This window comes from Narcine bancroftii, chromosome 11, assembly GCF_036971445.1.
Source record: "Narcine bancroftii isolate sNarBan1 chromosome 11, sNarBan1.hap1, whole genome shotgun sequence".
Lineage (NCBI taxonomy): Eukaryota > Metazoa > Chordata > Chondrichthyes > Torpediniformes > Narcinidae > Narcine > Narcine bancroftii.
In genome coordinates this window covers 21,247,620-21,271,289 of record NC_091479.1, presented here as the reverse complement: position 1 = coordinate 21,271,289, position 23,670 = coordinate 21,247,620, and the positions used below count along the sequence as shown (strand labels likewise).

Sequence of the window (23,670 nt, the reverse complement as noted above, 5' to 3'; positions counted from 1 at the left end):
ACATCACGACTTTCAGCCAAAAACTCACTCTGCCTTTTCTGTTTCCCTGATGGTGGAAAGAACTATTGGTATAAAACGTGTGGCGGGACTCTCGGCAGTTCAGACCTTCCTCTCGTCGCACTTAGGGCAGTCCTGCATTTCTATATCAATGAAACCCAATTGGAAATTAGGACAATACTATGTCAGTCAAGGTATGTGAACTGCTTCGAACTACCTCTCTTTCTCGCGTTAGCTCTGGAGAAGTTTATAACTGCTCCAGGTTACACAGTACAATTATTCGCCAAATGAACTTAAGATTTGTGGTTTATTTATCATTAGGGGGTGTTGTTAAAAAGGAGGAAAGCACAGAAGATATGGGAAAGGAGTGGGGATGGGGGCTTTGGGATTAATTTGGACAATTTCAGAGGGGAGGATAATTTCCCGTAACACAGCCGGTTGCTGTGATCTAGATCACACTGCATGAATGTTTGGTGGAAGTGGCTTCAAAGCCCAGTTTGTTGGGGAAGGGGATCATTTGCAAGAGAGGGTGGAACTAGGTGGACAGCTCAGTTGAAGGGCTAGCCCAGGCAGTGGGGGTGAATGGACTTTGGCGAGGCGTGGGTCTCTCTGTAATTTATGGTGTGAAATGCGTTTGTAAATCCCAACTGCTCAAACAAAATAAAAATTCAAGCCCTCTCCTGGCTGCCTGTAATTGATAAAATCAAGTGAAGAAAGGCAATAACTAGGTCGTTTTGTCCTGAAACATTTGCAGAAATGGTCTAGCCATTGCCAGGAAATGTTTCTCGAATCAGTTGCTTTAATCTGTGTTTATTGTCATACACATTGTACCATGTATATATGCACGGAAATGCCTGCTTGTTGCAGCTGAACGGGTACTTCGTGAAAACAACTACAATACTGTTCATTAGATTAATTAACAAAAGATAATAAATGCAATAGACAGATAATAAATATTCACAGATACCCATAGTACAAGAATAAACATGGCGTTACACCAATGCAGATGGTCCTCATGTGGTGATGGAGCAGTGCCCGACGTGTGTAACAAAAGCCTCTAAAACTGTTGGAATAAAATTGTTCCTGAACCAAGATATGCTAGATTTCAAGCTTCTGTACCTTCTCCCTGAAAAGTAACAGTGAGAAGAGGCTGTGACCAGGGTGATGGGGGAGTGGGGGTGGGGTTCCTTGATTGAACACACTGTGAATGGCAACATGTTTCTGTGGTCACAGTTTCCGCTTTCTTGTTTGGATGAAACATTCCAGGGCCATACCTTTCCTTCTCCCACCCCACCACCACATTTCTACCCTGTACCTCCAAGAAGTTGTATGCAGTTGGTGCTCAAGAGTGCTCAAGTGCTCAAGAGTGTGCAGGCCTGTACTGGGAAAATGCTGGCTTTCTGCTTCAGCAGAGGTCAGGAGGGTTAGGACAAGATTAGAGCAAAGAGGGTAAACGTTTAATTTGTTTCACGCCTTTGCATTGAGAGTTCACCACATTTCACTCAATCATTTATCCCGGTCCCTTCCAAGAATCACTGTGGAACTTGCTGCTGCTCTCCCTCCCCCTCTTTCTCTCTCTTTCCTTGCTCTCTCTCTCTCTCTCTCTCTCTCGTGCTCTCTCGCTCTCTCTCTCTTTCGCACCCTTACTCTCTCTCTCTCTCTCTCTCTCTCTCTCTTTCGCACCCTTACTCTCTCTCTCTCTCCATGGACCTGAGGGGATTTGATCATGAATCCTCGTCCATATGGATTTAATGCACCAAAACAGCCTTAACCACCCACCGGGGCCACCATTAAAGGAAGGCGTTTGGAAGCCACATGGCTTCCCATTTTGTGATTGTTCCAGGATCACAGAATAATTCTGGTAGCCAATTTGGCCCCCACCCGCACGCCTGGAGAGTCATAGGATTGGCTGGGACTTTCTGCTCAACAGTGGCCCCTGCTGTGTGAAATAGTCAAACAGTCCGGCACCCGTCCTGTGTGTCTTTAAAAATCTGAAACAAAGTCAGAAGGTATAGGAAACACTCAGCCTGTCATTCAGCAACCACAGTTTTTGCTGCAACATTCCTAGTGGATGGATTCCCAATTAACTCCAGGTCCACAATCTTCTGTGAAGAAGCAACAGCCTGGGAAATGTTAGAGCACACACTAACAAGAGAGGTTTAACTGGGCTGTCAGGGCGCGAAAGATGCCATGAGCTCAGAAGGATGAAGTCCAGTTTGAAGGCATTGCTCGTATGTTGAAGATTTGATCGGCTAAATCTGCCCCTTGTACTGGCAGTGCATTTTACCCTGACTCCAAAGTTTGGGAGGGTGCAATCCAGCAGATTTATTGGTAAGAAACCAATGTCCCAGGGTCGGGACCTGCTAGTCCAACTCCATGTTTATTATTATCCAATTGCACAAGTTCAACCCGATGAAACAGTATTCTCTGGCCCTTGGTGCAAAACACCCAGGCCCACAACCAGACATAACACACATACAGGCAAACAATACATACGCAGGACAAATATACATATATTAAAAAAAAAGCAAATAAATATCGTTTGGTGAATATGAGAGTTTTAGACAGTTAGTGTGAGCGGTTCCTTACTGTTCAGCGTTCTTACTGCCCGTGGGAAGAAGCTGCTCTTCAGCCTGCCGGTGCTGGCTCTGTTACGCCTGTATTTCTTCCCCGACGGGAGCAGGCAGAAAGATGCCGGGGTGGTAGCAGCCCTCACCGATTTTGTGAGCCCTCTTCAGACAACAGACAACAATTTCAGTAGATCACGTCCGGGGTGGTGGGGAGGCGGGGGGGTGGGGGGGAGGAGATTCCAGTGATTCTCAGATCCCAGTGATTCTCTCTGCTGCTCATATGATCCTGTGGATTGACCTCCGATCCGATTCTCTGCAACAATCGTACCGCACTGTGATGCAGCCGGCCAGGACGCTCTCGATAGAGCTCCTGAAGAAGGTTGATGTGATAACGGCTGGTAGCCTTCCCCACCAGTCTAGGGAGAGGCCAAAAGAAGCAGACAAAATCTAACCCTTCCACCACACAAAAAAAAAGAAATGGGGGTGGATCTCCCTTCACCAGACATCCGTGTGGTTGGGCTTGGATTGACTGAGTTGGCAGGTTGACCTGGGTAAAGATGTCAAAGAGGTGCACTCACTGAAGGAGGTCTCCTCCACTCTTTGATTTTCTCTTTCCACCTGTATCCACCTATGTCCTCTTACCTGTCAGCCTCCCTCTGCCCCCTTCTTCCCTCCTCTCCTCTCCTCCTCCCCCTTCCCCATCTTCAGGCACATGCCTTGACGAAGGCCTCAGGCCTGAAACGGTAGTTACCCTCCGCTTCTTGTGGATGCTGAGTTTCTAACGTACCCTAGCATCTGCAGACTTTAACAGGGAGGTGAAGGAAAGGCAGTGTGATGAACACATCAGCTACGAGTGACAGGACAGGCTCAAAGGGTTGAGAGTCTCCTATTCCATTACGATCGCTCTAGAAGGTCAATTTCTGCAAAGGCAGAATTCCGTGGCTCTATAGGGATGATCAGTATCCAGAATGCGTTGGTTTTAAGCTGGAAGAGGGAAGATTTCCACTTCCAGGCAAATGGCTTGACATTTGTGGGCATCTCCAAAAGCTGAGAGTGGGTCTTAGGCAAGGAGTGGTAAGCTCATTGGCAACACTACTTAAAGGAGGCTGCCTTTCATGGTGGCATCCTGCGCTGGGTCTGAGGGACATCCGCAGCTTCAGATAACCAGAGCCCAAAGGTTGGTGTGGGGCAGCTCGGCTGGCGTAGCGGTTAGTGCAATGCTCTCACAGGGCCCAGGCCCCGGGTTTGAATCCACCACTGCCTGCAAAGAGTCTTGTCCGTTCTCATCGTGATCTGCATGGGTTTCCTCCAGTTTCCTCCCACCCGGGTGAATTGGGGAATTTGGGCGACCAGGGCCTGTTACCGTGCTGCGTGTCTAAATTAAGTACTGCCCCTGTGGGGAGAAGGGTATGGTGTTGTCGGGCTAACACCAGGAGAGGAGTCGACTATGTTTGAGTGTGGAAGGTAAGGCAGTGGGGTGGACAGTGAAGATAATGAAGTGGCTCGGTGGTGGGCCCGTTGGTGGAGCTCAGGCAGTGCGTGAGGCAGGTATGTGTGGGGTGACAGGTCAGCGGTGGTCTTCGTTCCCTGAGCAGACTGCCGGTGACTGGGTGATAAAATTGTGTGAAGAAGGAGCAAAGGCTTGGCCCGAGGTCGTACAGAGATTGGGTGTGTGTGGTGGCACGGGATTGTGGGCTGGAAGGGCCTGTTACCATGCCTCTATATATAAAAATAGAACTAACAGAAAGATTTGTCAAAATAAAATGTGGAAGGGCAGTTCTTTGGGGGATGTGTTGGGGGGGGAGGTGAGTGATTTGACTGGGTGCAGATCATATGACTGTACAGTCTGGGGTTTTGAACGTCATGTTTTTTGAATCTAGTTCTGCTGATCTAAACAGCACCTCCCTCTCTTGCTCTCAGACAATGTGTGGTTCGGTCGACCTCTCTTCCACACTCCATTGAGTTACGCGCGGCCCCAGCACCTGGTGCCCCTGGGCAAGTGCAGCCACATCTTCTCCAAGTCCAAAGAGAGCCGGCCCTACCTCAAGTTTCCACAGCTTAAGGTAAGCCCGTTGCGATATCTCCGAGCAGCCACTGTGGGCCTTCCGCGCTGCGAGCGACGCAGATTTCTGAGGTTGAAGGATGCTCGTGCATTTTATCGATAGCAAGAGTCCAATCCCATTGTTGTATCTACTGCCTCTTTACCAGACCCTTCCAAAGTTCCTCACCCACAGTCATACAGCATGGAAACAGGCCCTTCAGCCCCTGCTGACCTGCCTGTGTTTGGCCCTCTCAACCCATCCCATCCACGTGTCCGTCCAAATGTTTCTTAACCATTGCAACCACTTTCCCTGGCAGCCCATTCCACACACCCTCTGCATAAACAAAAAAAAAAATGTCACGCCTCAGGTTTCCATTAAGTCTCTTCCCCCTTCTCCTTAAACCTAGTTATCAATTCCTCTGGGCCAAAGACACAGTGCATTCACCCTTTCCTGATTTTGTATGCTCTCTCTCAATGTAGTTTCAAATGTCAAGTCTTCCTTAAAAGATCAATGGTTTCTCTCTCAAACTCTACCTTGTTCTAAGCTTTCCCGTGTCATTTAAGACCCCTCCTGTCTTGTCCAAGAGAGAGAAAAAAATCGACTTTTTCTTTCCTCCCGACTGTAACTTCTGGGTAGTTGGAAAAAGTTATTAAGGACTTTCGGGAACCTTCACCAGGTTAGAAGCTTGTGGGTACTGTGGAAGGCATCTTGGGATCTTTCAGTGCGGCAAAGTAGCGCCTGCCAGCCCAGCTCATGGCTTGGATATGCTCGTTACGCATGACTGCACCCCACACCCACTCACCCTGCTGCCGACGTGGGAGTGCTATCTTTAACTTGCATTGTGGGTGTTCAAGTGCCTAGTCAAATGGTCCCTGTGACATTTGGCTGATTAACCACAAATGTCTATGGAAAAAAAAAGAAAAGTAACGCTATGTTCAGTTTGGTAACAATTTCTGTTGATACTTGAGTTAACAGTCTCTGGTTTCCTCACCCATATGTTGGATGGGGAGAAGGCATCTCATCCTGACTGTTATCTCTGCAAATGCCTTCAAACTCTCCAAGTCCAATACTCTTACTATAGCTGGTGGATCCTTGCAATGGAGGAAGCCATTTGGCCCATTGAGTGTCATCAATCCCTTTCCCCTCTTTATTTCTCAAATGCCCATTCAGGGCCCCGAGGGCTCCTTTCTCCCTCCAACACTCGAGGTAATTTACAGCCACTAGTCCACCTAGTGGCCCACGCAGTTTCAGCAAATCCATGGAAAACGCGCAAACTCTGCACAGAGAGCACCTGAGTTCAGAATCAAATCCTGAATGGTGAAACAGCAATGCTACCCGCCAAGTCACCCCATCGCCCTGCAGCCATCAGGAGACAGAGATGGTCTGGAGTCTAGCTTTTTAAAGGGGCATTTGTTTTGAGTAAGAAGGGCATCTCTGTTTCCCGCAGTGGCTCAGATTTCTGGCCACTTTGGGTCACTCTGGATTCCCTCAGCGAAGGAATTCGGTTTCTCATTACTGTTTCTTCCTGCTGCATTTGAAAGCTTGGGGAAAACAAGAATGGCAGAAACTAAATCTTGAGCAAAGAACATATGGTAAGACACAGCCGGTCAAGCAGTGTGGAAAGAAATTCAAAATTTAACTTTAACATACAGCATGGTAACAGGCCCTTCCAGCCACCAATTACACCCAGTACACTTTGAAGGGTAGTAGGAAACCGAAGCCCCCTGGAGGAAACCCACACAGACACGGGGAGAGCGTGCAAACTCCTTACAAACAGCGCTGGTGTTGCAATTGTGTTTCTCTTACGTGCTGCCCCAACTACATTGACCGTGCTGCCTAGGGTAATCAAGATTTAACAGGACTGCAAAGGGGTCCCGACCTGAAAGGTAGACTGACCACTTACCACCTTGGACGCCTCCTGACCTGCTGGCTCCCTCTTTGCTTTTAAAACCTTCTCCTCATTACTTGCCTTCAACTCCCGACAGCTGAGGGAGTCCGAACTGTAATGCTGGGGTCCAATTGGCTGATATTTTACTCGAGCATAACTCACAACCTGGGGAAATGCCATCACTGACGCTCACCCTGACTTCGCATATTGTCCCCATTTCCTTGTCTTGAAAGTAAAGCAAGAAAGAACTGGAACAAGAAAGAACAGTTGTCTTTCAAGTATATAAATGTACCAAGGTGCTAGCCAAAGGCATACGTTGGAGTGCAGACACATGCTGCAGGCACGTATTGCATGGAAAAGGGTGAGAGGTGACTTAATAGATAGAGGGCTACAAGATTCTGAGAGGCATTGATAAGGTGGACGGCCAGCATCTTTTTCCCAGGGTGGGAGCTGCAAACACCAGAAGATGTCTGCACAAAGTGAAGGGAGGAGAGTTTAGGAGCGACGTCGGGGGTATGTTTTTTTACACAGAGTGTTGTGGAGTTGAAACATTAGGGGCATTTAAGAAACCGTTAGGCAGGAACATGGATAGAAGAAAAATAGAGGGTTATGAGGTAGGAAGGGTTTTTTTTTGAGGAATATAGAGGCCAGCACATCGATGTTCTATATTCTATGTTTAGCATTACTGGTGAAGGGCTAGTTTTTACACTGCAATCCAGTCACTATCTCGTTACAGTTTGGGAGCTTGTATCCGTGAATGGACAGTTGATTTACCCACGCGCGTCGCTGCTAAAAATGTTTCGGGGTTCCCAGAACTCAGTAGGGATGGATAATCCAGCCTCTCAAAGTCTCCTGCACAGGTTTGGCCATTCAGATTTCCACTGGAACATGTCACAGGAGCACCACTGAGAGGGGTTTGTCTGGCTGCATCAGTGTAGGGTAGCTGCAAAGCATCGGACCTTTAGTCAAAGCAGCCAAGAAGATCACGGGGCTCTGCCTGATCTCTATTTGCGTTGTTTAAATAGGAATCAGAGAATAATTGAGGACCCTTTCCATCCAACACACAGGATCTTTGACCCACTACTGTTAGGAAGGAGGTACAGGAGCATTACAACCAGGCTGGGAAATAGCCGTGAGATTGATAAATCAAGTAAATTAGGAAGATATTTATTTTTATACTTATATTTATTTTACATTATACCTTTATGGATATATGTGCTTATTATGTACTGTGTGTTGTGTGTGTATTGTGGTCTGGAGAAACGCCATTTCATCTGGTTGTACAGATGGCAATGAACTTGAACCAGTGAGACGAGAGCAGTGAAGTTTGGATCAATGATGGGGCTGATTTTGTCTTCTGACAAGAGAGCAGCCTTGATCAGTGTTTAACCAATAGATTCTTTAAATTTAATTTTTTTTTCAATTTAGATTTTTTTACATTTAAATTTAGACTGTGGGAGGAAACCAGAGCACCTGGAGGAAACCCACACAGATACAGTGAGAGCGTACAAACTCCTTACAGACTGCACAGGACATGAACTTCGGTTCTGATCGCCACGCTAACTGCTCCGCCCTGAACCTTTCAGGTGCTCTCCCCAGCAGAAGAGATGGATGAATGAATGGAGGGTTAACTAGGGATCCACTGAAGGCGCGAACTACTTCACTGATCTTCAGTCCCGTTGAAGACTATCAGTCTGAGGTTTTTGAGAATTAAAACCCTTTCCTCCCTCCTTCAGCGAACATCGGGCCTGCTCTGAATCGTTGAAGTTACCAGAGGATGGAACCTGTGGTGTGCAAGTTTTCCAGCCATTTTCCTCCTTTGCCCTGCCGTGAGCCTTTGTGACTCTGTAATAGACATGAAGGTGCGCCGCTCTCCGAGCCTGGCCCCGTGCCATGGGGCAGGAAGACCTGGCCATTCGACCAGTGGCGTTCCGATTTCTCTGGTCAAAGGGCTTCGTGTCCACTAGGGTCATCACATGGTCCATCTCCAGGGATGCTCAGGGGGTGGAGTTTGACTTTGACATCCAGCTAAGGAGCTGCCCACCAGCAAGGGAGCACCAGAGCCCAGGCCCCGTTAGGGTGGGAGAGCAGGAAATTGAGTGAGAACAGACCTAATTCCCTTTGAACCCTTCTCCTACACGTGGATTTGCTCTCATGCAGATAAGGACCATTTTCAAAGCAAGGTCCAGGCTCTCATTTTCCATCCGATGCTGTATATGGCAGTTTAGTAGGAACTATTGTATTTCAATTTGTTTCTTTCCATTAACCCCCTCTGAATCAAATGGTGGACCTATCAGTCCCATAAAATGTTCCCATTGGCCTTTATCCATTGTGAGAGATTCTTATTTGAAATTCTAATTAGCTCCTGCAAATTCAGGTATCGAGTTTGAACAATGACCATGTTGATCACTATTTTCAAATAGACAAATATATTCCAATTTCTAATATAACCCTATAACTTTGCCCATCTGGCGTGATTGTATGTCACAGGGCCACACGGTTGAAAGGATGGGAGACTCCCAGAAGCTGACAGCGCACACCCCAAAGTGGCTGGCTGACCCCGAGACCCTGGGGGTGCTGAAGGAGATGGCCCTGAAATGGTTTGCGGAGACCCAGACTGAGCTTGTCCTGCAGAATGGGCGGTTACCGGAATGGTTCCATGGCTTCGTGACGAGGAAGTAAGTTACCTGGGACCAGAGCGTTCCGTGGACCCTGGACCCGGCTTCCACTGCTGGAGTTGTTAAAGCAGCTCCCTTTGTCGTCGTGGGCTTGCTGTAGGTCTGTGTCTTCACATCTGCTCTTTAAAATGCTTTTATATTCAGGATCTTTAACCAAGTGCTTTGCGAGCCTATTAAATGGACTATAATCTACTTTTTTTTTACACAGGATTACAGGGACTGTAACCAACTACTTTACACAGCTATTAACTACCATTGTATATTTTTTCTTTCATCCACATGTCTGTCTAAGAGCCTCTTAAATGCCCCTAATGTTTTGGCCTCTACCATTACCCCTGGCAATGCATTCCAGGCACCCTCAACTCCTTGATCCCTCTCCTAAACCTTGCTCCCTTCTCTTTGTGCAGATGTCCTCTGGTGTTTCTATTCTGGGGGAAAAGGACGCTGGCTGTCTACCTTATCTCTGCCTCTCAGAATCCTGTAGACCTCTATTAAGTCTCCTCTCGCTCTTTCTTATACACATAGATGATCCATTCCTCATACAGTGATACAAAAGCTGCCATCATGTTGATCCACAGCAGGCAATGAAGCTGCTGGAGAAACTTTTCTGGTCAGACAGCATCCAGGGGTAGAAACAGCCTTGCTGTTCATTCTACTGCAGTCTTGATAAAGAGTTCAGACCTGGAACGTTGACTGGCCAGTCCTAGCCAAGGATGCTGCCCTTGCCACTTTAGTTCCTCTGGCAGTTCTCTGCCTGCATAAGATACGAACGTCTGCAACTGCTGTGTTTCTTTTGTGTTAGCACACAGACTGTCGTATGTTATTTTGCGCAGTAATTCAAAGGGACTGCAGTCTTTTCCCTGACACAGTAATTACAGAGACTGGTTCAGTGGTTCAGAATTCTTTAAGGGAATGGAATCTGCTCATTTTCATCACGGGGATGTTTTGCACGTATTCTAGAGAGTAATCTGTTGATTCTGACCATTTCCATTCCATTCTGTGACAAAGGCCAAATCCTGTAATCCTGAGAGTATGCAAGAAAAGACCAATTTTAACCCGAGGGCACAATCGCCTTGTCCAACTGGCTTGACGTTAAACACCTCTCCCATTTGAAAAGATTGAAAGAGAAGAAAAACATATGAACATGCAAAATAGACTAGGGGCCATTCAGCCCATTCCGCCTTTCACTATTTTGCCCGAACCCCTTGATTTCTGTAATATCCAAAAACTCGGGATCTCTTCTTTGAATGAACTCCATGATGAAGCCTCAACTGACCTCCAATTTTCCTCTAAATGTCCTCCCTCATCCCTCAGTCCTGAACTCTTCTGTCAGCAGAAATATTCTCGCTGTGCTAGAATTTTGTGTGCTTCAAGAAGATTCCAGGTTCTTCTCAACCCTGGAGTGTACAAACCTCTCCCTCATCAGCCTTAGGATGTTATGTTCTGCTCCATCGGTTAAAGGCAGAGCTGCCTGCAATATTACCATGAGTGAGGGAAGGGCGAGGCAAGGGTGCAGATCTCAGCAGAGGGTCCAACACAAAAGTCCGAGGTTTCCTCAAATCTCACCAAACCTGAAATCTCAGGCCTGAAGGTTCTCCCTTCGAAAGAGTAACAGAGAGTGGTGCACCTTACTGTGCGTGGTAACTCTGCTTAACTAGTGATGTAAAGATGATGTACTAAAGATGTATTAGTGATGTGCTGTGGTGACAGTAAGCAGACACAAGATTCAAAGACTGAACAACAGGCTTTATTCAGCTTAAAGTCTCCATTGACCTCAAGAGGGGCCGGATGTGGCTTATATGATTGACAGTCGACCGGGCGGGGTTTGGTCCATTCAGATCAACTGATTGGCTTGTAATGAGGATGCATGAGCAAAGTGAACTGTACTAACTGCTGCTTTTCCGCTGCTGATAGAGAGGCAGAGAACCTCCTATGGGATAAAGGCATTGGACACTTCCTCATCCGCCTGAGTGACAGAGCGACCGGCTACATATTGTCCTATAGGTACGCACTGCACAAACTGGGACTGCAAACGTACACCGTAACATTCCTGTGCAGAGGTTTATTTTTTCTTTCTTTTTATTATGTTTATTAGTTTAACACAAATAAACATATATGTTCAAGACATTTATGGAATACACAACAAAGCAGTCAAGTTACATAGCTCAGCTGAATATATAGGTAACTAGAGCGCATTCATAAAATTTATAAAATTTACGCAGTTTAAATTTTTTAAGTTAGACCATGCAACACGGTAATGGGCCATGAGCCCAATTTACACCCAGTTAACCCGTATGTTTTGAACAGTGGGAGGAAACCGGAGCCCCCGCGCAGATACGGGGAGAACGTGCAAACTCCTTACAGGCAGTGCGGGTTTCAAACCCTGGACCCGATCGCTGGCGCCGTAAAGGCATTGCGCTAACCGCCATGCCAACCGGGCCAAAGGAAATGGTGGAAGCACTCAGCGGCAGCATCTAGCTAGGGGGGAAAGAGATTAAGGTTCCGTGTTGAAGGGCCTTCCACCCATAACATTGATTCCACTCTCGTTCCTCTGGCGCTGAGGAACTCCGAGGCGATTTCTGCAATTCCTGGGTTTTATTTCAGATATTTAGCTTCTGCAGAATTCCATTGCCATTTCCTTTTGTCCGAAATCGTGATCACTTCTGCAATAATTGGTCACGTGGTAAACTATAACATCACCACAGTCGGGTGGGCTGTGTTCCAGGTGATGTTCGAGAGTCGAAACCTAGGGCAGAATAATTCCTGCTGGAGGGAAACACGGAAATTGCAGACTTAGAGGAGACCCTCTAAGTTGTCCTTGGGTACAAATGGTCAGTCAGCGATTGGGGTCGGGTTCCTTTCTGGAGACTCTGCTGAGTGGGAAGGGTGAAATGGGCTCAATAAAGGGTCCCAACTGGAAGCGTTGACATTTCTCCCCATGGATGCTGCCTGTCCCTCCAGCGGCTCCTTGTTTGTTTGAGAATAAACCCTGTGGTTCTGAAAATAAGTGCTTGGGGCTACTTGTGCCCAATCAGGTGTTCAATTTGGCGTCTCCCGTGAGGGACACAGTTCCCAATAGTGTGGCACTTCCTCAAATCTCAACATGAACAAGACAAAGGAGATGATCGTGAACTTCAGGAGGACCGGTAACGGCACTTCTCACTATACATCAATAACTCTGTGGTAGAGAGAGTGAAGAGCACCAAGTTCCCTGGAGTTCACCTAACTAGAGACCTATCATGGACACTCAACATCTCCTCACTTGTCAGGAAGGCACAACAGTGATGGCATTTCCTGAGAAGACTGAAGCGGGCAGGGCCACCATTATGTAAACCTTATCTAGGAGGCCATGTAGTCCTGGCCGGGTCAATCAGAGTGGGGTACGGTTACTGAAGAGAACTGGATCAGAGGTCAATCCACAAGACCATAAGGCAGGGAAGATCAATGGAGTCTCCCTCTCCCCCCCCCCACCCCACTGACATGATCTACAGGGATCGCTGTCAGAAGAAAGCGCACAAAATCATTGAGGACCTCTTCCACCCCGCACACAGCATCTTTCAACTGCTCCTGTTGGGGAAGAGATACAGCTTCTTCCCACGGGCAGTGAGAATGTTGAACGACCATAGGAATTGTTCACACTAACCATCCGAGTCTCTGATATTTACAAAACAATATTTATTTACTCATTAGTATATATGAATACTTGTCCTGCAGATGTATAGTTTGTCTGTGCGTGCGTTATATCTGGTTGTGTGTCCGCGTGTTTTGCCCCGAGGACTGGAGAACGCTGTTTCATCAGGTTGTACTTGTGCAATCAGATGACAATAAACCTGACTTCACGACACGGTGACAGCACAGCATCTCTGGTGCTGAGTCGCCTGCCCAGGAATGCGAGGTGGAAGGAGTGGGGGGCTGTGCAGATGAGAAGCAGACATCTAACCTGCTGTTTGGTTTATCCTCAGGGGTACCGACCGCTGCCGCCACTTTGTCATTCACCAGCTGAAGGACAGGAGATACATGATTGATGGCAGCAACTACGTCCACAATGGGCTCGCGGCACTGATCGATTACTACATGGCTGAGGCCATTCAGCCCTTTGGAGAGGTCCTCACTGAAGCCTGCAGCCAGGTAGTGTCAGACACTCTACACATCTCTAACACAGCCTCCTCTCATCTCCTCCCTGGTGCTGTGGAGTAACCATCATGGCCAAGACATAGTGGAGGGGAGGGACATGGTTGTTTTAATCAACATTCAAAATCGGAGGAACAACACCATCTCGGCAGAACCCAACGTCAGTTTCCGTTATCTCCCCCTCTCTTTCCCTCATCCCCCTCTGCCTCCTTCCCTCCAGCTCTCTACTGCCTTCCCTTCCTTGCAATCCTTTTGAGCCCTCTCCCCCATCACTGCTTTCTCTTCTGTTCTCCCATCTGTTAGCCCCTTCCCTCCCCTTGCCCTCCCCCCCCACCCCCCCAACTTCATAATCAGACAATCTGCCTGTTTTTTGGAACTCCAAGAGAAAGGCTCAGGCCCGAAACACCAGCTGGGTCTTACTTCCGATGGGTGCTATGTGACCTGCTGAGTTTCTCCAGCAATTTGGTGAACTGCACTAGACCCCCAGCATTGACAGAGTCCTTGTGTTTACCTGCTTTAAACCTGTTGGTCCCGTGCCTGACTATTCATCAAACAATAGTCTTACTAGAAGAAAAACAAGGCTGACACAAATTCAGAGAGAGTTTAATTTGAATGTGATGCTTTTCCTTGCCAAGATACATTGTAGGTGGTCTCTGATAGAAGCCCAGAGTGTCATTGCATAAGCCTCTTTGTTCATCAAAGTGACTCTGCGGAAGCTCCGCAAATACATGAGGAATAAAGGCTCAAAGAGAAGCAGGAGGCATGTGTGAAGCAGTGAACCAGCAGTCACCTGTTGGGCTGAATGGCCTTTTGTGCTATAAATTCTATGTGACACCCCCCTCCTGTTTGCCTTACAGTATGACAGAGGAGAGGTGTATGACCACATCAGCTCCGGATCACTGAACAGTCCATGCTCGGCAGACGTGAAAGAAGCCACAGACAGAAGACCACTTCCCGGTTACCCCCCGTACCCCCAGCAGGAACCCACGGGCGAGAGACAGCCTCGGAGACTCCCAGCCGTCCCTCCCAAATCCACCAGGGTTGCCACCGCCAACAGGCTGCCGTCATCGGAAAGCGCCTCCATCGGCAAGGTGAGTGTTGAACAGGAACTCTGAGGCATAGCCCAGCACTGCTCTCCACATTTCAGCGGGTTAAACACGCATCGGGGCAGCAGCAATCACTATAACCTGACATCAGGCCACCTCTGTGACCACACACATAAGCCAGGCAGCACAGGCTGCTTAAAATTCTCACCAGCTGAAGGACGGGAGATACATGTTTGATGGCAGCAACTACGTCCACAATGGGCTCGCGGCACTGATCGATTACTACATGGCTGAGGCCATTCAGCCCTTTGGAGAGGTCCTCACTGAAGCCTCCAGCCAGGTAGTGACAGACACTAGTGATCAAGTTAGAAGTTGTCACCATAGTGGTGAGCGCAGACCCATTAGGGCCAAGGGGTGAGGCAGTTTCAAACACTGGCAGCAGGGCTTTGATGAGCTTTGTTTATAGTCAATGCAATGCAGTGGATGGTCAGAACCTCCGACGTGTATAAGTGGTTAGTACCCGACAACACTCCAGCATAGAGACAGGCCCTTTGGCCTACCTAGCCCATGCCAAACTACTTTTTTAGCCTGGCCCCACTGACCTGCATCCGGACCAACATTTTCCATGCCCCTCCTCTCCAAATCTTTCTTAAATTTCTAAGTCGAGCCCGCACTCACCGCCTCAGCTCGTTCTTCACTCTCACCCATCTCTGTGTGAAGAGGCTCCCCCCCCCCCCCAAACACCTTTCACCCTTCACCCATGCCCTGCCAGTTTTTGGCTGGCAATCGGAGTGTATCGGCCTCGGAGCTGGGGTAACATTGCGGGATGGGTATAGAAGCTTCCTGGTAGAATGAGGGGGTGACGTGGATTGGAGAATATGTTAAATGACATTGACAGAGCTGGGCCTTTTCTCTTTTTCGATCTCCCTCAAAATAAACTTTACTCACAATCATTTTTTTTTACAAAAGGGAAACTATTCAATTTTGGCATTTCCATCACTGTACATTGTCAAGCCAGCTTTATTTGTTGTTCATACCTGCATGGCACGGTAAAGATGAGATAGTGTTTCTCCAGGACCACGGAAGAAGATTTACATAAATAGAAGTTGGAATATTGAGATGAATGCAGTGACAGTCCACGGTACACTACCTACATATGTTTTGGGAATTCAGGGGAAAAACTGTTGCCCACTTCCGGACACAAGGGGCCAGAGTGCTACGGTACTTCCTACCAGATGGCAGAAGGGCAAACAGTTTACGTGAGGGGTGTGTGGAGTTCTTCATGATGTTTATTGCTTTCTGTGTGCATCAAGTGCCCTTCGTGGTAGGAAGAGAGCCCCCAGTGATCTTTTCCGCTGACTTTACTATCCTCTGCAGGGCCTTGGGTCAGCTTCCCCACCAGGCGGTGATGCAGTTACACAGGAAGCTCTGTAGTGAGGATGGGGTAGGGGATGAACTTTGTTACATTCGTTCTCCATTTAGCCCTGCTGCCACCATTGTGGCCCCATGTGTCGATTGCAGGACTATGAAACTCTGGTTAGACCATACTTGGAGTACAGCGTTCAGTTCTGGTCACCTCGTTACAGGAAAGATGTTAGATGCTTGGCAGAGGAGATTTGTCAGGATTGGACATCGTAAACAGGGCTCGGGATTTTCTTTCAGGAGCCCCGAAAAATGAGAGGTGACTTGATAGAAGTGTATAAAATTATGAGGGGCCCAGACAGGGAGGAGCTACAGCTGCAAATAACAGAGGACCTAAGGGGCGGCGCGGTTGACATAGCGGTTAGCACAACGCTGTTACAGCACCAGCGATTAGGACCAGGGCTCACATCCTGCATTGTCTGTGAGGAGTTTGTACATTCTCCCTGTGCCTGCATGGGTCCTCCCCAGGGGCTCCCACCGTTCAAAATCGACCAGGGGTGGAGGTTAATCGGGTGTAAATTGGGCAGCACGGGCTCATGGGCCGGAATGACCTGTTACTGCGCAGTATTTCTAAATTTAAAATTTAAAAATTGTTGAAGGTGAAAGGAGGAAAGTTGAAGGGAGACTCATTTTAAACACAGGGCAGTGGGTGCCTGGAATGCGTTGCCAGGAATGGTGGTGGAGGCTGGTACAACAGACCCTTAGGTATGGGGATGAGCCTGTCTAAGAAAAAATAGAGGGAACAGGTTGGGTGGCACTTCAGGGACTTTAGAGTCAAGGCTGACACTCTGAGCTGTGCGAGGGAGTGCTGCACTGTCAGTCACTGCGAGATGTACCCTCAGCAGTGATGCTAAATCTTCTACGGCAATATTCACCAGGATCTTCATATTTATCTCTGTATGAAGATTCTGGTTCCTTGTCAGTGAAAGCACCTCGGCTCTGACCGTCGCAATCTCCCAGTGGCCACCCATTTCAATTCCCCACCCCAATCCCTTGCTGACAAGTCTGTCCATGGTCTCACGCATGGCCAGGCTGAGACCATCCACAAATTGGAGGTACAACACCTCATCTTCTGTCTGGGCTCTCTCCAACCGGATGGCATTAACGTCAAATTCTCAAGTTTCCATTAAACCCTCCCCCCCTCTTCTTCCCTCTATCTCATTTCCCCCCAGCTCTATCTCTTTCTCCTTTCACGGAGCCAAAATCAATTCTCACCTTTCCTCTAATCATATCCAATTAACACCTTGTGTTGGTCTGGACTCCTCTCCTGCCCAGTCTTCAGTCTTTATTCTGATGCCTTCCTGTCCTTCACTCATACCTTGAAGAAGGCCTCAGGGCCGAAACGTCGGTAATATATCTTTACCTCCTCTGGTCGCTGAGAGACCGGCTGAGTTTCTCCAGCATTTCTGCATGTTTTTATTACAGACTTTTGTGTTTCACTCCTGTCTCTGGATCCTTTACTTCCAATATAATTCTGACTACTCCAAGACTAATTAAATGGCTGTAAAACCCTTTGGGATATTGAGGTCAAGGGAAGCACCTTTGAATACAAATGCTTCCAGTGAAGTAAGGGGAAGAATAGCTGATAGAATCACTGCCTCACTGCTCCAATGATCTGGTTCAATTCTGACCTCAAGTGTGGAGATTGCTCATTCCCGTTCCTCCCACTCCTCACCTTGGTGGGTCAATTGGCTGTAGATTTCCTCAAGGGCAGGGTGAGAAATCGTATGAGGAGAGAGTGGATCAGAGTGGGGGGGGGGGGGGGGCGGGGGGTGATGATCAAGTCAAGTTTATTGCAAATTGATTGCACAAGTACAACCCGACGAAATAGTGTTCTCTGGTCCTTGGTGCAAAACATGCAGACACACAACCAAGACATAACACACATACAGACAAACAATATATATGCTGGAACAAGTATTCATATACACAAATAAATATTGTTTCATGAAAAGGATGGTTTGTGAGAGCAGTTCAGCATTCTCATTGCCCGTGGACTCGATGTGACTCTAATCTCCTATTCATGACATTGTCTTGTGTTGAAGGATTCAGACGTCACATCTCCCGTGCCGAACAAGATGAAGCTGGCCTTTGAGGAAGAGAAGCAAGTTGAAGCCAAATATGGGCAAGTGATCAAGTTCAAATCCAGGAAGCCACCATGTGACTTTCCCCCGGCATGGAAAACTCAGACACACTCGCTGTCCGGAGAGAAGGTGGACAAGAGGAAGCCCATCAATGCAGTCTATTCCCTGGCCATGGAGCCAATACATAACAAACCTTTCAAGCCGATGTCGAGCAGCTCGGCCACGGATGTGGTGTACACTGAGGTGGACGTAGACCAGTGGTGGACGAACACTTCACTGCCAGGCAGCCTCAACCATATCGGTGCAGCCTCAGGGCCCACGGAACACGTGGAGAACAAGCATATGTCGTTGGGCGCTGGCCCATCCACTCCACCCCGGCTCTCACCCAATTTGAACAGCAGGTCTAAATCCTCGTCGCCCACGAACTGTGCGCAAAAATCCGGAGCGAGCCAGAGCTTCCTGACCACCCTGCGGCCACTGCCTCAACCTGGCGACGGCAGTGATCGCCCGCTTCACAAGCCCTCCATGAGCTCGACGGAGAACACCTACGAGCAGGTCCCCCTTGCGTTCTCAAAGCGTGGGCAGACAAAGCCAGACAAGGTAAGGGTTCCAACCCGAAACATCGACCGTTCCCTTGGATGCTGCCCAACTGCTGAGCTCCTCCAGGCAAATCGCCGTTGGCCCAGTCACCAATGGCTGCAGTCTCTTGGATGTCTCCAGGTTCATTCTGAACCAGATGGATCACCACATCCTTCAGCCACTTAAGCCTCTCTGGCTGATGGGTTTCGAGCTTCAAGCTCTCGAATTGTTGTGGCAAAATAATAGGAAGCACTGCAGAAAAAGCTTTCCCTCGTCCCTCAAGAAATTTCACAAAGTTAATCACTCCCCTGCACTTCCAAAGGGAGTCTGGTGGGAAGAGAAAATCAAAACTGCAGCTGATAGAATTCCAAAATAAAAGCCAGGAATTCTGGGTATACACTGCAGAACAGGCAGCATCCACAGAGAGGGAAACATCATTCTGATGAAAGCCTGTTTGACCTGAAATGTTCTATCTGTTTCTTTGCGCCCCCCCCCCCCAGGTTCTGTCTGACATAAATTTAGACATACAACACAGTAACAGGCCCTTCCAGCCCACTAGCCTGTGCCCCCAAATACCCCAATTAATCTACAACTCCTATATGCTTTGAAGGGTGGGTGGAAACCAGAGTGCCCAGAGTAAACCCATGCAGTTCACAGGGAGAACGGATAAACTCCATATAGACAGCGGCGGATTCGAACCAGGTCGCGGAGCTGTTAAAGTGTTGCGCTGACTAACTGTGTTGATGTTCCAGAAGTGCAGCTTTTTATATGCTTGAGATATCTTCAGGTTATACCTCCATTCAGGTTAAGAGCATTGGTTTAAGTTCTGGACACTGGGATGTCCTTTTGGTCCCTTTAATGGGTTAGTAGGTCAAGGTGCTGAAAGCTTATTTGACGACCCGATCTACCTGTGTTGCAACTTTCAAGGTGCTATCCATCTGTACTGCGAGATCCCTCTGCTCTACAACTCAACCGCAGATCCCTGCCATCCCTACCAACCCACGTTAGACCTCCCAAACTGCAACACCTCACATTTCTCCACATTATGTTCCATTAACTGTTCCTCCGCTCACCTGCCCAACCGATCAAGATCCTTTGGCAATGTTCTCCACGATCGACATACCTGTCTGAAAAACGGTAATTGACCCCGCTTCCACCACATTCACTGGCACCTTGTCCAACACACTTACCTCCCTCTGTGTGAAAAGACTGTCCATCGGGTCCCTATTAAATCTTTCCCCTTCCCCTAGTCTGGGGAAAAAGACCAAACCTTATCTATGCTCCTCATGCTTTTATAGCCCATCCCCTCAGCCTCCAACGTTCCAGAGAGAAAGCCCCAGGCTATCCAGTCTCTAACTCAACCCCTCCCAGCCCCACTCGATCATTTATTTTAAACCTTGCCCATTTCTGCATCACACCCTCCCTTCATCCCACGATTAGTGCCTGGTCCTAACTCCTTGACTTCACTCTGAACTAATTCTCTCCATCTTTCCAACTCTTCCTTAAAGGACTGTGGCCGGTTAGCACAACGCAGTGATTCTCAACCTTTTTCTTTCCACTCACATCCCACTTTAAGTATTCCCTATGCCATCGGTGCTCTGTAAGAGATTTCTGAAGGTGGGATGTGGGTGGAAAGAAAAAGTTTGAAGACCACCGTTTTAATCGTACCTCATTGACTCGTTATGTGCACGGTTTCAGATCGCCAAAGGAAATGGGCCAATGACAATTTTTCTCAAGCAAAATATTTCAGTAACAATTGGGTCTAGAGCAGTGGTTCTCAACCTTCCCTTCCCACCTTAAGCAATCCCTTACTGATCACAGAGCACCGATGGCACCGGGGATGACTTAAAGTGGGATGCGAGTGGGAAGAAAAAGGTTGAGAAGCACTGGTGTCACGGCTAGTGCAACGCCAGTGACCTGGGTTCAAATCCTGCACTATCTGTAAGGAGTTTGCACATTCTCCCCACGTCTGCGTGGATTTTCCTTTAAAATGTACAGTTAATTGGACCTTTAATACGGGGTAAAATGGCCAGAATCTGTAAATAAAATTTAAAATATGGTAAAACCCCTGGTATCTGGAGTTCAACCAACCAACACCTTAAGTAACCAACAAAAAAAATCTATAGATTAGACTTCTCTGGTGAGCAGTGGATCGTGGGGCAGCGGATAAGATTTTGTTAAGCATTGTACGTAAGAGTACGTTTCAAGCCATTGGAAAATTCGCTACCAATTCCCATAGGTACCGGATACCAGGGATTTTACTGGATATTCACATTCTTAACCCTCATGGTTATATTGGGTTCTATTCCTCTGGTCCCCAGAAAGGCCTTTTTGTATTTTCGAGACATTGTGTAGACGCCAACCGCAAATGTTTCTCTCAAAACAACGGGAATACAGAATTTAAATTTTATTTTCTCTGCAGGATGAAATCCGTAAAAGGTGGTTCTTGGACTGGAAGTGCAAATGAAGGGAGGAGAGGCCATCATTCTCAGATGGTCAATATCGAACTGGTAGAAGAGCTATCCAATGCCAACTGAGATCTATTTCCTGAACCCATTGTCCTACATAACTACAACACTGCCGGAAATGGTTCATCGTTTTGACACTAACCCTGGATCCAGCTCTTTGCTGCAGTCAAATTCCAACCCCCCCACCCCTTCAAATCTTTGTAGCTCTCACAATGACCTCATAATTAGTATGAGGATTTTGTTCACGGATACGTGATTTAACGGTTTACCTCTGCTCTGTATTGGCCGTTCCACAGGAGTGTATTGAGCTAACACTGTCAAGGGGCGTGTGAAATTCAATCGGTCACAGTGAATTGGTTCCCATTTTATAGATGAGACTCCAGCAAATGTATAGGCAGCCAGCCACAGTCAGCCTCATGCTCTAGATCCTAGAACATTATAGTGCAGGCCCTTCAGCTCACAATGTTGTGTCAGCCTACTTCTCCCTTGTGATGCAAGGGGGCAAGGGACCTGCTTTACAGGTTCCAAAATAATACACAAATGTGCTGGAGGAAGTCAGCAAATCGCACAGCGTCCATTTTGGGCCTCTGTCAGGAATAAGGAAAAAATAAACAGGCCCCTGGTTTAAAAAAAAGGTGGCGGGAGGAGGAGAGGAAGGAAGGGGAAGGGGGAGCAGCACAGGTGATAGGCGATAGGCGGATACAGGTCACATGAAAATAGCTTGGGCACCAGATCACATGCTGGCCCTTGCTGAGTGGCTCAGATCAGAATGTGCATAAAGTCGTCTGAATCCCAGATCGTCGAACCAGGCCCACCACGTGCGGATGAAATTGGGGCCCTCCACTGTCTTGCTGTGCGTCAGACAGGGAGGGGTTCACTGTGTGGGTCAGACAGGGAGGGAATCACCGTCTGGGTCAGGGAAGGAGGGGGGGTTCACCGTGCGGGTCAGGCAGGGAGGAGGGTCGCCCTGTGCGACAAACTGGTTCCCTTGAAAACTGCTGAGACCTGGGAAAGGAAGTCCGGCTGGATTTGCCCTGCCGACCTTGAACGGAACTATTTCATCTTCCATCATGGCAGCAGAGAGTAAACTTAGCAGAACACAATGACTCATGACCCCAGCTACACTAGATGTAAGAGTAGAAATAACGATCTTTCCGTTAACTGGACAGGTTGCTTGTCCAAAATGTAATTTAAAAATATCTTTAATCTCTTTTCAAATGTTGCATTTTCTAATTATTCCATTCATATTTTTATTGTTTGATTCATTTCTCTTGGTTTCTTGGTGTGAGGAGTGGGGACGATGGTAAACCTACTCCTCATGACTCTTCCCCTGCAGTCCTTGCACAAATGCTGCTGAAGGAGATTGGCAGGGAGTTCCATGACCCATGCCACAGTCTGAAGGGGGCATTAGCTCAGGTGGAGCCTCGCCTCCTGATCTCTGCTGTAGTCATGGACTCTTGTACTTGCAATAGGAAACTAGGATCCTTGGAGGCATTGCTTGTCCATTTTGTATCTCTGCATAAATAATCACAGGCCATTTGGGATCAATCAGTCTGTCATTCAGCTTGTTGATGCCGTTATGTTTAGGAAAATCCAGACAGATGCATAGAAGGTTTAGAGAGATAAGGGCCGAGTGTGGGCGGGAGGGATGAGTGTGGACGGGAGATGTTGGGCCGAAGTTCCTGATTCCACACTGTACGCCTCTTGATCCTGGCTGCTCTCTGCCAATACCGGTTCTCTTCATCCAGCCTCTTGCCTATGGAATGGACCCTGACCACCTGCAACCAACCTGAGAAAGGAGGGGGTGGGGGTGGGGGGAGAGTGCCCCAGATTTCTGCTGCCTGGCACAACCAGCCCACACAAGGTGCGGCTCCACTATCACCCTGAGAATCTACCCCAAATCCCATGATGTTATTTCAGTCTTTGTGATATTATCGACTGACTTGCACACTACCAGAATACCCTGTCAACACTTGCGGGCAAGGCTTGAAATGAAAATGTATCTACAGACTGCAAGTTAAAGATAACAAATGCTGTTTATAGGAAATGTTTAGAATAGCAAAGGCAAATCGGAGATGGAAATCTTCTAATGTTTAGCCCTTACGAATTTTGCTTTATATTCTTTATTTTGTGATATTATTGTACAGTTTTAAAAGTCACTTAAATTAAGTTGTTTCTAAAATGGAATTATAATTTAATAAACTTTCTGTTGGCCAAGGATGTGTGGAAAATCTGTCACTGATTGAGTGTAGGGAAATCAGTGATGGATTAACCATTAGACTGAGTTGGATTAAGCCCAGGGGCCTGAAAGGAATGGAGACCTTGGGTTCCCTGGTAGGAGTGGGGCCCTCGTTCTCCCGGGGCAGGGGCAGGGGCAGGGACCTCGGGCTCCCGGGCAAGAGCAGAGACATCAAGCTCTACGTTTCTTTGACCCCAAAAGTTCAATTGATCCCCCGGCATTTATCAACTCCCCCCCCCACCCCCTTTAGACCCCACTGGCATTTTTCAATGCTTGGATAGTCCCATCAATCCCCAGGGGTCAATATCGACCACATTGGAGACACCTAATATGTTATTTAATGTCAATTCATTCTATTCAACAAAGTGGGGGGCAGGGAGGAAAGGTCAGGGGGAGCCTTCTTAATGCTTAGCATTGGAGCCTGAGTGCAGTTAATCCACTACTAAGGGAAAGGGTAAAATGGGCTCTACAGAGGTGGAAAAACAGAGAAACAAAAAATTACTGAAGTCCTGAGAAAAACAATGAG

General features: G+C 47.8%; 1 protein-coding gene across 2 annotated transcripts; it reads left to right on the top strand.

Annotated features, from left to right (window-relative positions):
- Window positions 1-23,122, top strand: sh2d7 (SH2 domain containing 7). 2 transcript variants are annotated; one of them, XM_069902867.1, is made up of 8 exons: window positions 1-191; window positions 4,488-4,630; window positions 8,988-9,175; window positions 11,090-11,179; window positions 13,138-13,303; window positions 14,164-14,397; window positions 17,820-18,458; window positions 20,860-23,122. In XM_069902867.1, exons 1-8 carry the CDS (start codon window positions 50-52, stop codon window positions 20,902-20,904), a joined length of 1,647 nt encoding a protein of 548 aa, XP_069758968.1. In that variant the 5' UTR covers window positions 1-49; the 3' UTR covers window positions 20,905-23,122. The 2 variants fall into 2 exon arrangements, with proteins under 2 accessions (XP_069758968.1, XP_069758969.1); XM_069902868.1 differs by lacking the exon at window positions 4,488-4,630 and having other exon boundaries at window positions 95-191.
- Window positions 23,123-23,670: the final 548 nt, after the last annotated feature.